The sequence below is a fragment of the Salmo salar genome, chromosome ssa09, assembly GCF_905237065.1.
Source record: "Salmo salar chromosome ssa09, Ssal_v3.1, whole genome shotgun sequence".
Lineage (NCBI taxonomy): Eukaryota > Metazoa > Chordata > Actinopteri > Salmoniformes > Salmonidae > Salmo > Salmo salar.
In genome coordinates, this window is record NC_059450.1 from 32,434,807 (window position 1) to 32,449,726 (window position 14,920).

The 14,920-nt window shown below is 43.5% G+C and overlaps 1 protein-coding gene across 4 annotated transcripts in view; it reads left to right on the forward strand.

Annotated features, from left to right (window-relative positions):
* The window catches only part of LOC106611224 (A-kinase anchor protein 6), a 288,016-nt gene extending 275,406 nt beyond the window's left edge, over window positions 1-12,610 (forward strand). For 3 of the 4 annotated variants that reach the window (XM_045723598.1, XM_045723597.1, XM_045723599.1), the window contains exons 13-15: window positions 2,051-5,503; window positions 6,379-6,495; window positions 11,450-12,610. In XM_045723598.1, coding sequence (XP_045579554.1) covers window positions 2,051-5,503; window positions 6,379-6,495; window positions 11,450-11,497 — 3,618 coding nt within the window. In that variant the 3' untranslated portion in view covers window positions 11,498-12,610. Of the gene's footprint in view, window positions 1-2,050; window positions 5,504-6,378; window positions 6,496-6,738; window positions 6,793-11,449 lie in introns of those variants that run through there. The other variant, XM_045723600.1, reaches the window with a different exon arrangement.
* Window positions 12,611-14,920: the final 2,310 nt, after the last annotated feature.

Genomic DNA, 14,920 nt, shown 5'->3' on the forward strand with positions numbered 1-14,920 from the left:
GTCACAATGCGGTATTGTGTGTAGATTGCTAAGGATTTTTATTTATTTAATCCATTTTAGAATAAGGCTGTAATGTAACAAAATGTCGAAAAAGTTAAGGGGTCTGAATACTTTCCGAAGGCATTGTACGTAACATATACCTGCACTCAGACCAGGTGACTCAGCCTGGCCCCGCATGGCAGAACTCATACAGGTCTGACTGTAAAGACTCCTAGTCCAGGGATGGATGACCACTCCTCAAGAGACTTGGGTGTCTCCTGGTTTTCTCACTTAACTGCAGAATTGACCACGTAGATACAGCTGGTCACGTGGATATACTCTGTACATTTATGTACTAGCAACTAGCCAGCTATACATTATGTTTCAGTAATGAAGGTTCCGTTTATGCCCTGTAAAGAAGCTCCCCAACTCTAGAATGAGCTATTTCTGAGTGGTATTATTCCTCTCAAAGTGAGCTGTCCAGGGGTAAGTTATTTAGGCCAGCAACAGAGAAGGAAATGTTTTGCACTGTAACTATAATGTATTACTAATAGTGATGTATATTGCAGGGAAAGTGGCTGTAGTACATCGTGATATGTGAGCTATACGTCCCAAATGGCACTCTATTCCCCATAGGCCCTGGTCAAAAGTAGTGCACTATGTATGGCAGTGTTCCCAAACTCGGTACTGGGAACCCAAAGGGGTGCACATTTAGTTTTTTGCCCTAGCCCTATACAGAGCACTATATAGGAAATGGGGGGTAAATTGGTACACAGGCAGTGTGATGTCTGGCAGCTTCAGACTATTCTGTACACAACCCCCCTTTTGATCATCAATGCGTAATGGCACAAGGCTCAGCTCCAAATATTGCAAATAGAGACTTGTTTAAAAGGGGTTTACTACTGTAAAGTACCTCTGTTTCCTTCAGTGTGTTTGTGTAATGTGGAGAACAGGTGGAATCACCATTAAATCTGTAGTGAAATCTCCACCACCAACACCACCACACATCCCAGATGGACATATTCACCCATAGTTCATAGTCCATCTCTCTCTCTCTGTCCTCTTGTCCGCATTTCTGGGGGGACTGCATTGTGCTACTGTGGAACCGGGAGCATCTGGGGAAGAGGAAAAAGGCAGGCAGGGTTTTGAATTTGTCTGGTTGTCTACTCTGTTATATCCATTCCAGTACAGCAGGGAGAGAGAACACAAGTAGACTTTGCAGACTGAAGTACAGTTTTACCTGGGGGATATGTCCTGAATAGGGGGAACATATTCCCTTTGTTTAGAAATGAAAGACTTTGCTCAATGATAAAAGGAGTGTGGTCACGACTGCACTAGTCCCTTCTCTAGATGCCCCATTTATGAAAATGAGAAAATGTTTCAATTTGGGTATTTTGAGAATCTTTTACCATTCCATGTGCCGGCCGAGGAGGTGGATGGAAAACATGATGTTTAAAGGCAATTATTCTGCTGTCTGGAAGTGGATTTCTGGGTTCTTGTCTTTGTCTTATTAGTTGGTTATCAGGTGAAGTGCTTGATAAGACTGGCTAGCTACTGCTCCTTGTGTAGTGACCATTTGGTTATATACTATAGGCCTATGTGCATCATTTAGATCAGTGTTAGCTAGGTTAGCTGAGGCTTATTGATTCACAGATGAAGGTTTTATCCTGCATTAGCAACCCCAGCTTATAGTCATTCGGATTTTCCTTATCAGCAAGAAGAGAATAAACAGAAGTCTAATAGAAATTCCTTACAGAGGGTGTGCCATGTAGAAAGTGCTAGATTTACCACTTTATTAGATTAATAAGATAAAAATGGTTCATATAAATAGGCCCTCTCTCTTATATTAATGAGATGCCAAGCAATTTGTAGAATTGTGTCTTCCTTAGCAAAATGTCTGTGTCTAAGCACATTTTAAGACGATGCACTTTTTAGAGAATTGTGCTATTCAATGCTTTGCTTTCTCCCCAAAATTGAAAGTATTAACCTAGTATAAAAAAATGAAACAGCTTTCTTTTTTTATTGATTTTGAATCGGTAAATTTGAGGTTCTCCCATTTATCCAACTGAAGGTCCCGGGGAACATCGTAGAGGCTGGTCTCATGGACCTCCACGGCCCAGCCGAGGACTCCTGGGAGTGGGATGAAATGGACATGGCCATCGTGGAGTACATGGAGCCGCAGGAATTTGATGACAAACAAAATGCTGAATGTGAATCAGGTCCTGGATCCCCTGGGGCTGGTTTAGACTATGACATGTCCGAGTCGAGCCCGCGTGTTACTCAGCGAGGGATGTCCTTGAACGAATCGTCTAGAATGACGCCTCTGTCTTCTCACCGTCCCAGTGCCTATCAGGTGTACAGCCTGCATAATGTGCAGCTTTACAGACATCCTCACTTCCCCTCCGTACACAAGACCTCTTCTCCAGTCAAAGCCGGGAGGAAACAGCCTCTTCTGAAGAGCCTGAGCAAAGACTCCTCCTTCTCATCTGTGGAATCCCTGCCAGACCTCCTACGGGGTCTGTTTGGCGGGGGAAAGCAGGGGGGACGAGGCGGGGAGTCCGCACACAGATCAGAGAGCGAGAGCGGGATAGTCAGTGAGGGCGAGACAGAGACTACGGCCAACTCCGTGGTCTGTCTAGATGACCCATGGAGAGGAGGCAGCACCTACCTCCGACCCCCCCCAGGAGTCAACTCGCCTGGGGAAGACGACGACGAGGGGGACAGGTTGTGTGACGAGGACATTGACAGAATCCTAGAGCGGGCCAACAAGGTAGCGCTGTATGGGGACTGTGTGTCTGTGACGGCACTGAGAGATCGAGACCAGAACAGATGCAAAGCAGAAAAGAAGAGAGGTGGAGGAGTAGGAGAGGAGGGAGGTGGAGCTGGGGAGAACCGGGGGAGACACAGGAGAGAGTCCAACGTGGAGATTCTGATCAACGGACGTGGCCTCAGCCCTGACTCCGAGGAGGAAGATGAGAGAAGAGTGACAGGAGTGAAGGGCCGTAGAGACAGAGAGATCCCCCATCTGTCCCAAGGGTCATCCCTGGAGTCTCTGTATGCAGCGGGGGAGCTATTTCCATCCGGCAAAGACACTCTCCAGCGCTCCACGTCTCTGGAGAGCTGGCTGGCTCCATGTAAGAGCTGGGAGGAGGCTGAAGGAGGCAGCCAGGGCAGCTTGAGGGAGCTGGGCCTGGGCACCGGAGCCATAGAGCCCACAGGGGAACTGAGCCGCAGGACTCTGGAGCTCCTCAAACGCCTGGAGAACATCCAGACCCCGCTACACAACCTAAAGATGACACGCAGCATCTCTGACATCACTCTGCAGAGCAGCAGCTCCCTGTGCCACCCTGGGGTGGGGTATGGATCTTGGGGGCCTGGGCATGCTGGGTGCCTCTCAGGAGGCCGAGGTGGTTCCCCCTCCTCCGTCAACGAGAGCTCGGCTGCTTCTCTGACAGAGCTGAGCAGCACAGAGGACTCGTCGGTGGGCTCTGAGGACCTGGCCGTACTGAGGAACCGCTGCTGCATGCTGGACTCCAACGCCTCCTTCAGGAAGCACCACCACCGGGCCCAGCCAGGGGGTCACCACGGAGGCCATGGGGGTCACGACGAGGCAGACGCCAGCATCAGCATGGTGGTCAACGTGTCATGCACCTCTGCATGCACAGATGACGAGGATGACAGTGACCTTCTGTCCAGCTCCACACCGACATTGACTGAAGAGGAGCTGGGTATCAAGGAGGTTGAGGAGGAGGACAGTGACCTTCTGTCTAGCTCCACGCTGACCCTGACTGAGGAGGAGCTGGGTATCAAGGAGGATGAGGAGGAGGACAGCTCAGTCGCCTCTGAGGAGGAGTACATGGAGGGCTCCTTAGGCCTAGGCATGGAGTACATGAAGAACGAGTTCCACAACTGGATCCACAATCCTTCCCGCTCCCAGCAGCAGTCCCAGTCTGGCAGGGACAAGAACCAAGGATATGACCCTCTAGGGGACGAGCTGCAGTGTGACACCCTATCCAAAGACCGCACCAACAGGCTGTCTGTAGGCAACGAGCACTGCTCCTTCCTAAACCGCTCAGCGCTGAGGCTCCTGGAGTCCCACACCAACAGCAACGTGAAGAAAGAGTGTCTCGGACTGCTGCCTGACGTGGTGAACACCAACAGGAAGAATGCCACGCGGAGGTATATCAGCCAGTTTGTAGATGACATGGAGAACGGGAATGTGGAAAACTCCCACATCAAAGGGAAGGATGAGGATGATGAGTTGTTACGAGAGGAGGGGAGCCTTTTCACCAAGAAAGGGGAGTCCGTCAAAAACTGTTATGTGAACGAGTCAGTGGTGAATGGAGGGGACCAGCAGAGGGGCATGGGAATGGCCACTGCCACTGCCATGCTGTCCCAGCTCCAGGCCAAGGAGTCCTCTCTAGAGAGCCAGCTCAGAGGGGAAATCCCCTGCCAGAGCTCCAGCCACTCCTCCCCCTCTCTCTCCCCACTGGAGGACCGCGGTGGCTCCCACCACCACCACGCCCTGCAGAAACCACCCCGTTCTGGAAACAGCAGTCAGGAGAATCTCTTCTCTTCATTCCTCTGTGATGTCCCCACCCAGCAGAGCATTGGAAATGCCAGCTCCAGCCCAGACCCCAACTCAGACCGTCCCTGCTGCAGCCACCCCCACCCCCAGGCGCCCCCACGCCAGGACCAAAAGAGCCAGGAGAACGTGCACAACTTTGTGATGGAGATCATCAACATGGCCTCGGTGGCTCTGAAGAACAAGGAAAGCCAGGCAGAGGACAAAGAGAGACCTGGCCAGACTGGAGCCCAGATCAGGGACAAAGTCCTGGAACACTCCCACCGGACCATACACCTCCACAAGGGAGACTTCTACTCCTACCTGTCTATCTCCTCCCACGACTCGGACTGTGGAGAGGTTAGCGCCTGTATAGACAGCAAGAGCGCCACCCCCTTACTGTCGCCTACCCCAGACATCAGGGACGAGGAGATGCTGTTCGAGGCCTGTACTGAGAAAGTGTACCTTGGACCTCCTCTCTGCTACAGCATGGCTGTCACCAAGAGGCAAAGGAGGCACAGTCCCAAATTAATTGACTACTACTCCTCCTCTCCCTCTCCTGCTGCCCAAAGCCAGAGTCAGAGCCAAGCGCCTCTGCCCGCCTGCAATGAATACCAAGAAGAACATGGTATTTCTCCTGGAAGTATAGCTTGGAGACAGCTACAGTGCCATAATGAGGCTTCTTATCTTAATCCGTTACCATGTGAAACCCTGATAGACACTGTTGAATGTTTAGCAGATACTGAAATGCTTGAATCTAACATTTCCCCTGTAATGACTAAGATAAGAGTCTCTTGCTCCAGTACAAATCCTTTAAAAGAGGAAGGCAGCCTCTGTCCCCCAATAAGAAAGTGTGATTCAGATGAAAAAGGATCTACTTCACAGTGGATGAAACAGAAGAATGTCAGGAAAGGCTACAGCTCTCTTCAGGAAGTCAAGTCAACTCATAAACAGAAGCAGGTGAGTTAGACATTGCACCCTTTATACACCCACCCACCTATCTCCACGTAATGGGACTGATGCACATTTCAGCCTGTTATGTATTCATATCTGTGACTAAATATTGAGGAGATATTTTTATTCACTCCTTCATTCATCCCCTCCTCCTCTTCTTCCCCTGAAGTGTCGATGGAAGAGGGATTTGTTTAGCATCCTCCGATTTAGAATGTTAAGGTCTACGGAACAGAATAATCATAATCAGTCAGATTACATTATGATTCATAAGCAAGAATTCCCGGCGAAGAACCATTATTTAATTTCATGACTGAATTACCATGTGTTTGTGTCCTTTTAAGAGGTTGCTGTATTTCATATGCTAAGTTGCCACTTCTCTGGCTGTTCTCTTCAGAAACCTGATGCCTGACCTTCTATCACACTGTTATCTGGCTGTGTCAATTGGTGAATAATTAAGTGATTACCTTGTAAACTGCCGTAATTATAAAAACATCCAACAAAGGAAGCTAAAAAGTGCATTAGTGTGAGCTGTGGAAGATGTATTATTTTCAAAGCTGTTAAGACAATTCTCAGCAACAATTTAAAGTGAAGAGGGAATTGTTTTCCATTAGCTACTTGTTGTTTTAAGTAATTTACCCTAACCCTATGTTATTTCCTCATATCTTGTAGCTATGCATTGTAACTAAAGAAATATGAGTGGATTAGAAAGGACTACAGAAAATATAAAACCACCAACAATTTGGTTTGTGGTTTGATTTATTTTCTCTCTCACGCTTTCTTTCTCCCCCACCTCTCTATTTCTCCCTCTCTCTATCGCTCTCTCCTCCCCCCATCTCTCTCTCGCTCTCTCTCCCCCTCTCTATACTCTCTCCTCTCCACAGTCTCCAAGGTCAGGCCAAGGTTGTGGGGAGGTTGGGGTCCGGGGCCCCCGGGGTAGTGGCCCGGTCTCTGACAACTCATCTGCTTCAAAGACTGGAACTGCCAGGCCCCAGGTCATGGTACGTACAGTATGATGAGTACCGCCACACACACACACGCATGGGTGCACGCACACACACACACACCCTCTCGGGCTGTGTACTTTACCTGGGAAAATGGCCAAAAGGATTTCTCCCTCTCGTCGTAGTATTCCATTGCAAACACATTTTCCGCCTCATTCCATACTGCCAGTAAGCACATTCAAAAGAAGTTTTGCCATTCATTTAAAAAAAGTACTCTCTTCTTTTCACCCCTCTCTGCAGAACATGTTCTATGATGAGACACACAGTTGAAGTCGGAACTTTACATACACTTAGGTTGGAGTCATTAAAACTTGTTTTTCAACCACTCCACAAATGTCTTGTTAACAAACTATAGTTTTGGCAAGTCGGTTAGGACATCTACTTTGTGCATGACAAAAGTCATTTTTCCAACAATTGTTTGCAGACAGATTATTACACTTATAATTCACTGTATCACAATTCCAGTGGGTCAGAAGTTTACATACACTAAGTTGAAAAAAATCCAGAAAATTATGTCATGGCTTTAGAAGCTTCTGATAAGCTAATTTACATAATTTGAGTCAATTGGAGGTGTACCTGTGGATGTATTTCTAGGCTTACCTTCAAACCCAGTGCCTCTTTGCTTGACATCATGGGAAAATCAAAAGAAATGAGCCAAGACCTCAGAAAATAAATTGTAGACCTCCACAAGTCTGGTTTATCCTTGGGAGCAATTTCCAAACACCTGAAGGTACCACGTTCATCTGTACAAACAATAGTTCGCAAGTATAAACACCATGGGACCACGCAGCCGTCATACCGCACAGGAAGGAGACGCGTTCTGTCTCCTAGAGATGAATGTACTTTGATACAAAAAGGACCTTGTGAAGATGCTGGAGGAAACAGGTACAAAAGTATCTATATCCACAGTAAAACGAGTCCTATATCGACATAACCTGAAATGCCGCTCAGCAAGGAAGAAGCCACTGCTCCAAAACCGCCATAAAAAAAGGCAGACTATGGTTTGCAACTGCACATGGGGACAAAGATCGTACTTTTTAGAGAAATGTCCTCTGGAGGAAAAAGGGGAGGCTTGCAAGCCGAAGAACACCATCCCAACCGTGAAGCACGAGGATGGCAGCATCATGTTGTGGGGGGTGCTTTGTAGCGGGGGGACTGGTGCACTTCACAAAATAGATGGCATCATGAGGAATGAAAATTATGTGGATATATTGAAGCAACATCTCAAGACATCAGTCAGGAAGTTAAGGCTTGGTTGCAAATGGGTCTTCCAAATGGACAATGACCCCAAGCATACTTCCAAAGTTGTGGTAGAATGGCTTAAGGACAACGAAGTCAAGGTATTGGAGTGGCCATCACAAAGCCCTGACCTCAATCCTATAGAAAATATGTGGGCAGAACTGAAAAAGCGTGTGCGAGCAAGGAGGCCTACAAACCTGACTCAGTTACACCAGCTCTGTCAGGAGGAATGGGCCAAAATTCACCCAACTTATTGTGGGAAGCTTGTGGAAAGCTACCCGAAACGTTTGACCCAAGTTAAACAATTTAAAGGCAACACTACCAAATACTAATTGAGTGTATGTAAACTTCTGACCCACTGGGAATGTAATGAAAGAAATAAAACTGAAATAAATCATTCTCTCTACTATTATTCTGACATTTCAAGTTCTTAAAATAAAGTGGTGATCCTAACTGACCTAAGACAGGGAATTTTTACTAGGAATAAATGTCAGGAATTGTGATAAACGGAGTTTAAATGTATTTGGCTAAGGTGTATGTAAACTTCTGACTTCAACTGTAACAGCGTATTTCTGGCATTCATGACTAACTGCCTTAGTCTAGTAGTTAGACAATGTTAGGATTCAAGTGCCTCAGTCTAGTAGTTTAACAATGTAATGATTCAAGTGCCTCAGTCTAGTAGTTAGACAATGTTATGATTCAAGTGCCTCAGTCTAGTAGTTAGACAATGTAATGATTCAAGTGCCTCAGTCTAGTAGTTAGACAATGTTAGGATTCAAGTGCCTCAGTCTAGTAGTTAGACAATGTTATGATTCAAGTGCCTCAGTCTAGTAGTTAGACAATGTAATGATTCAAGTGCCTCAGTCTAGTAGTTAGACAATGTTATGATTCAAGTGCCTCAGTCTAGTAGTTAGACAATGTAATGATTCAAGTGCCTCAGTCTAGTAGTTAGACAATGTAATGATTCAAGTGCCTCAGTCTAGTAGTTAGACAATGTTATGATTCAAGTGCCTCAGTCTAGTAGTTAGACAATGTTATGATTCAAGTGCCTCAGTCTAGTAGTTAGACAATGTTATGATTCAAGTGCCTCAGTCTAGTAGTTAGACAATGTTATGATTCAAGTGCCTCAGTCTAGTAGTTAGACAATGTAATGATTCAAGTGCCTCAGTCTAGTAGTTAGACAATGTAATGATTCAAGTGCCTCAGTCTAGTAGTTAAAGAATGTTCTGATTCAAGTGCCTCAGTCTAGTAGTTAGACAATGTAATGATTCAAATTACAGGAACTCTACTCTCCACAAAGTTTTCCTTTACCAGCAAATTGGTTTGAAAACGATGTATTATCTTATAAGGGATATGTATCGTCTGGGGTTAGCCGTTGCATTATTCCCTTTCCTTACTCTCTTTCATGCCTTCCTCAGAAACTGCTGGAAGAATGAGAGCCTTGGGTTGAGTAGTCAAGCAATGTTATGATTCAAGTGCCTCAGTCATCCTTAAGAATACATCAATGACTTCACAGTTTCATTCCAATCCCTGCTGAGAGTCCTTGAGCAAAATCACATGTAGTCACTGCTGTCAGCACAAAAATAATTCTTATACAGTAAGCATTTGGCCTTACTACAATTATTTGAATACAGTATGAATTTAGCCTTACTAAAATACTTGTAATACTTTTAGGCATTTAGCCGTACTACAATTATTTTTATACAGTATGAATTTAGCCTTACTATAATACTTGAGATACAGTACTAATTTAGCCTTACTAAAATATGTATAGTACTTGTAGGCATATAGACCTACTACAATTATTGAAGTACAGTATGAATTTAATCTTACTAAAATACTTGTAGTTCAGTATGAATTTAGCCTTACTAAAATACGTGTAGTACAGTATGAATTTAGCCTTGCTAAAATACTTGTAATACAGTATGAATTTAGCCTTACTAAAATACGTGTAATACAGTATGAATTTAGCCTTACAAAAATACTTGTAAACTGTATGAATTTAGCTTTACAAAAACACTTGTAATACTTTTAGGCATTTCGCCTTACTACAATTATTTGAATACAGTATGAATGTTGTCTTACTAAAATACTTGTAATACAGTATGAATTTAGCCTTACTAAAATACTTGTAGTACAGTATGAATTTAGCCTTACTAAAATACTTGATATACGGTATGAATTTAGCCTTAGTAAAATATGTGTAGTACAGTATGAATTTAGCCTTGCTAAAATACTTGTAATACAGTATGAATTTAGCCTTACTAAAATACTTGTAATACAGTATGAATTTAGCCTTACAAAAATACTTGTAATACTTGTAGGCATTTAGCCTTACTACAATTATTTGAATACAGTATGAATGTTGCCTTACTAAAATACTTGTAATACAGTATGAATTTAGCCTTACTAAAATACTTGTAGTACAGTATGAATTTAGCCTTACTAAAATATGTGTAATACTTGTAGGCATTTAGCCTTACTACAATTATTTTAATACAGAATGAATTTAGCCTTACTAAAATACTTGTAATACAGTATGAATTTAGCCTTACTAAAATACTTGTAGTACAGTATGAATTTAGCCTTACTAAAATATGTGTAATACTTGTAGGCATTTAGCCTTACTACAATTATTTTAATACAGAATGAATTTAGCCTTACTAAAATACTTGTAATACAGTATGAATTTAGCCTTACTAAAATACTTGTAATACTTGTAGGAATTTAGCCTTACTAAAATATTTGTAATACTTGTAGGAATTTAGCCTTACTCAACTACAACTCACTCACCACAAAGGCAAAATGACATTTTCTCAATAATATATCATTTTGTGCTACAAAAGGCCAATCACCTCAGAGGTGTATTTCTCCACTCCTCTGTATCAGCTACAATAGTATGAACCAACTGTTTCTGCAGGGAGAGTTGCATGCCATTAAAATACTGTAGGCTGTGTATTTAGTTATTAGTTATGTGGGGATGTCATCCCCCACGGGCACCCCTGGGGCTAAACACTCTGCTGTCTCCCCTCTGTGAGTCCCCCCTGTCTCCCCTCTCCCCCACTGTCTCCATACTGTCCAATGCCAGCCCTCAGGGCAGGACACATGAGCCCCAGTCGAGCCCCAGTAGTCACACAACCAGGCGCTGCAGGTGAGCCAGTCATGTCCCCTGTCCCCATGCCAGCCTCAGCCTGCACAACTAGCTACACCCAGTAGTCATGTACAGTTGTATCTGACCCCCGTACTGCCATCTCGTCTGGCCCTGTTCAGCCCCGCTGCACGCCACACCACTATAAAAGGGGAACAGGTGTGATTAGTCCTATGGTGAATACAGACCATGAAGCACTGCTGAATGAATCAGTCAGTCTGTACCATGGTCTGTGGTTTAGAGACTAATGTAAATAGTGTTGTTGACCGTACTACAGAGGTATTGCGTCACAGCGTGGTTTGTTGAACATTGTACATTGAGGACAAATGTTTCAAATATTCACACTTCATATGTGTTTTGGGGAATATACAGTACGATGTAGTTTTGTAATATATCAGTATATACAGTACGATGTAGTATTGTAATATATCACTGGCAGTGTTTGTGTGAGCTGGTCATTACTAAATTAGAAAAGAAAGTGAAAATAGCTACAGAACAGATATTGTGTAATGGTAACTTGACTGACATTTGTACTGTATGTATCTTTGTCTTCTTGTCTTACAGAGACTGTCTGGGAGTGTAGCCTCAGCCACCTCCAAGGCTCAGCTGTGAGAGAGGTTGGTCCATGTCTGTGTGCAATGTCCATCCTGGTGGCCTGTGGCCTGGGCTCTCTCCCCTGTTCCCCTGGTCAATGGCTCTCTCCAGCCTGCTACTCAAGCTTCCTCTTCTTCCTTCTGGCTACTGTAATGCTGACCCCTGACCTTTGACCTCTCAGTGACCCGCACCATCCTCTGCTCCTCCAATCCGTCCCAGACTGGAACTGAGCTACCTCACTGCTCTTCCATCAACCATACAAACCTTCACCAAACACACACAGACACACACAGACTTCTTCCGTCAGTTTGTATGGCATTTCTCACTATCTCACCAGTACTGTAGAACCAGCTGCAGATGTTATAAGCCCAGGACACAAGTTTTCCTTGTTTGCTGCATCAGTAGAAGGTAAGGTAAAATTTGAAGAGGACACATATAGTGGGCGACTACTTTGAGAGCTGCTGTTTGGTGATTAGTTCCATCCTGTCTGGACAGAACAGAACAGCACTGCTGAGAGTTCCAGAGCGTTCTGAGAGTTCCAGCTCCATGGCAACTTGTGTTAAGAAAGAGAAAGCCAGAGGGAAAGAGAGGGATTGTTTTGGCAATCAACTGATGGAGGAAATGGAAGTTGGACCTATGTCATAAAGAAAGCCAAATGCAAGTAGATCCATCTATGCAACACGTCCCAGGTTGGAAACAGCTGAACAGTGTTGTATAGTAAAAGATTGATGATGACTGTTGACGTAAAATCAGCATCTATCTACTAGTTCCTTTTTCATTTTTTATTCCTAAGACATAAAGGGAGGGTACGACTACGAGGGAAGGTTTAACACTTTAAAAATGTGTGCCTTGCTGTTGTTATTTCTTATACCTTTTTGTTAAAACACTGCTTCCCCTGTTAGGTGATAAAAAGATGTAAAGAAAGGAAAACGGAACTACAGCAAGGTTGAAACAGGCATCCGTATAAATATATACTTTCTCCAACCCTGACGTATCATGATGGTGTACATGCTTTGTGTTTAGTGTAAAAGTGTTCTGTGATGTGGAATACTATCAGCGTTAAAGTGCTAGACTGCATGGTTAACAATAAATATACAGACATGTTGAGAAATAAACTTCATTTATTGGAAACCATTTGATTACATGCATTTTCTGTATGCAATTCACCTGAAACAATGTACAAGCATCCTTCATTGTTGATCATTTCTTTTCTCAACACTATAAATCAAAAATGCACAAGTGGAACATTAAATGAGAGATGTGTCTGGGAGGCCATGATTGGGGATCCGAGGAGTTAGTACTAGGAAAAACAGCTGATTGACAAGACTGATTGAGGTTATATGAAAACATATGTTTAGGGATGTCATTGAATGTTAACTACAAAATGCTACATAAAGTGTGTGTCAGCATCCAAATGGCAACCTATTCCCTAATGAGTGCACTATATAGGAATAGGGTACCATTTGGAACACATACTCAACAGTATAGTCATTACTATAGTCATTACATTGAGTCTACGTTGAGTGTTGCCAGTCACACAGACACAGCCATTAGCATAAATAATGGGTTTTTCACAGGAGGTGCTGATGATTCTGACAATGATGGGATAAGAGAAATGATCCTCTGAGCCCATCAGCGAATCAGCTCTGGAGGTACGTCCCTGTCCCCCACACACCCATGCTCGTTCTCACACACACACACACATACATATGGATGCATGTACACACAGTCACACACACTTTTGCACAAGCACACACTTTTGCTCACACACACGCATGCACACACACACACACTCCTCAACAGCCAATCAACCTTTCCCTGATTGCCTAGACTAGACTAGCCTTGATGACCCTTTACTGTAATCGCCCATTTGGTCTTATGGAAGATGCATGTTTGTAGATGATACATGTGTTCTTACATCAGAGCAAATCTGACCGAAAAAATTAAATGGTATCCATTGTTTATAAAATGACTGTGAATATTACATAAAACATCAAGTTGTGTAACAACAGCTTCCTCAGCCACCAGCAGCCATCAGCAGCCATGTTACAGGCTGTATGTAGATCTAGCAGACTGCAGAATACAGCTACTGCATGTTATAGCACACTACTATCTAAGTTTCCAAAGGATTTTTGATTCTTATTGCTGATGAAAGCTTCAGACTTGACTGATGGGATTATTAAATTAGAATGGAAATGCATTCCTACATTGTCCTCAAAGAAACATGACATGTTGAAGAAAAATATATTTTTTGCAATTAACAAGCTCTTTTTGCAAGAAATGGAAATTACTTTAAAGGGAGTAAAGGTCATGTGTATCGAACCATGGTGGCTTTGCAATTACCACCAGTCAAAATGTTGATTTGGTGTCCTTGCTTAAGCATGGATGGGAAAATTAATAAGATGGTTGGCCACTCTTTGTTGAAAAGATCACACATGATTATGCCACATCAGAAAGACAAGAAGGGAAATCATTTTTCTGTGTAGAAAGGGAGGGATCAAAGATTCCTGTTATTTAAATGTCACAGGGAAGGTTTTAGGGTGTGGTTGTACAGTTCTGAAAGTTTTCTCTGACAAACGAAGGATGACTCAAGGCAAAAAGGGTTTACATTGCAGTCTGATGTAAAACATTATAGTATTTTAGTAGCATTTACTACGTTTCCATCGTCGTTGATGGCCTTGTGCTTTTGAGAGCCTTCACGGTCCTCTATTACATTTCCAGAGATGGATAGAATCATTTCCTCGTCATCAAAATGCCAATGAACTTTAATCTGGACGAGGAAAAGAAAATTGTCGTAAGAAATGAAAACAGATTATTTTAAGTTTACTGTACTGTATGTGCTACATTATAGGCGTATGTGTAGCGAGGCCATTAGAGACCCCCCCCCCCCACCGTTGTTCACTATGACATTCAATGTGATCGATGACATTGGCACGCACACAAAATAACACAATATGCCATGTCAAAGTCATATACAGGTACTTAACAAAAAGTTGTACAATTAGAAAAGAGCCGTGAAAAGAAAGTAGTCAAAACAAAAGACAACCATGTGTCAGGTGATCATTGTGGTAGGCAGTGGCAGACTGCGTATGTGTGACTGTGAGTGAAAGGGCCCGGGCGATGACAGAGGTGCTGGCCCCATCAGTGGACCAGGGATTGTGCTGATTGTGTTCATGTAATTTAAGAGGTTTAGGTGATTGGATTTCAGACTGTCATCAAATCGCGTTAAGAAACAATTTGATATGGAATCGCATCTGAAAGGGCAGTGCGGGAGCTTTTAATCGAGGAAAAATAAAAACAACGATGTCATCTCCACTTGGACATATTGAAAGTCTTTACCTGAATGTCCCATCTGTAATTCCTCACAACAGTTAATTCATCATTTCTCCTGAGCCCCAAATCATCTTTAAAAGACAGGGAAGCAATATTTCATATTACATT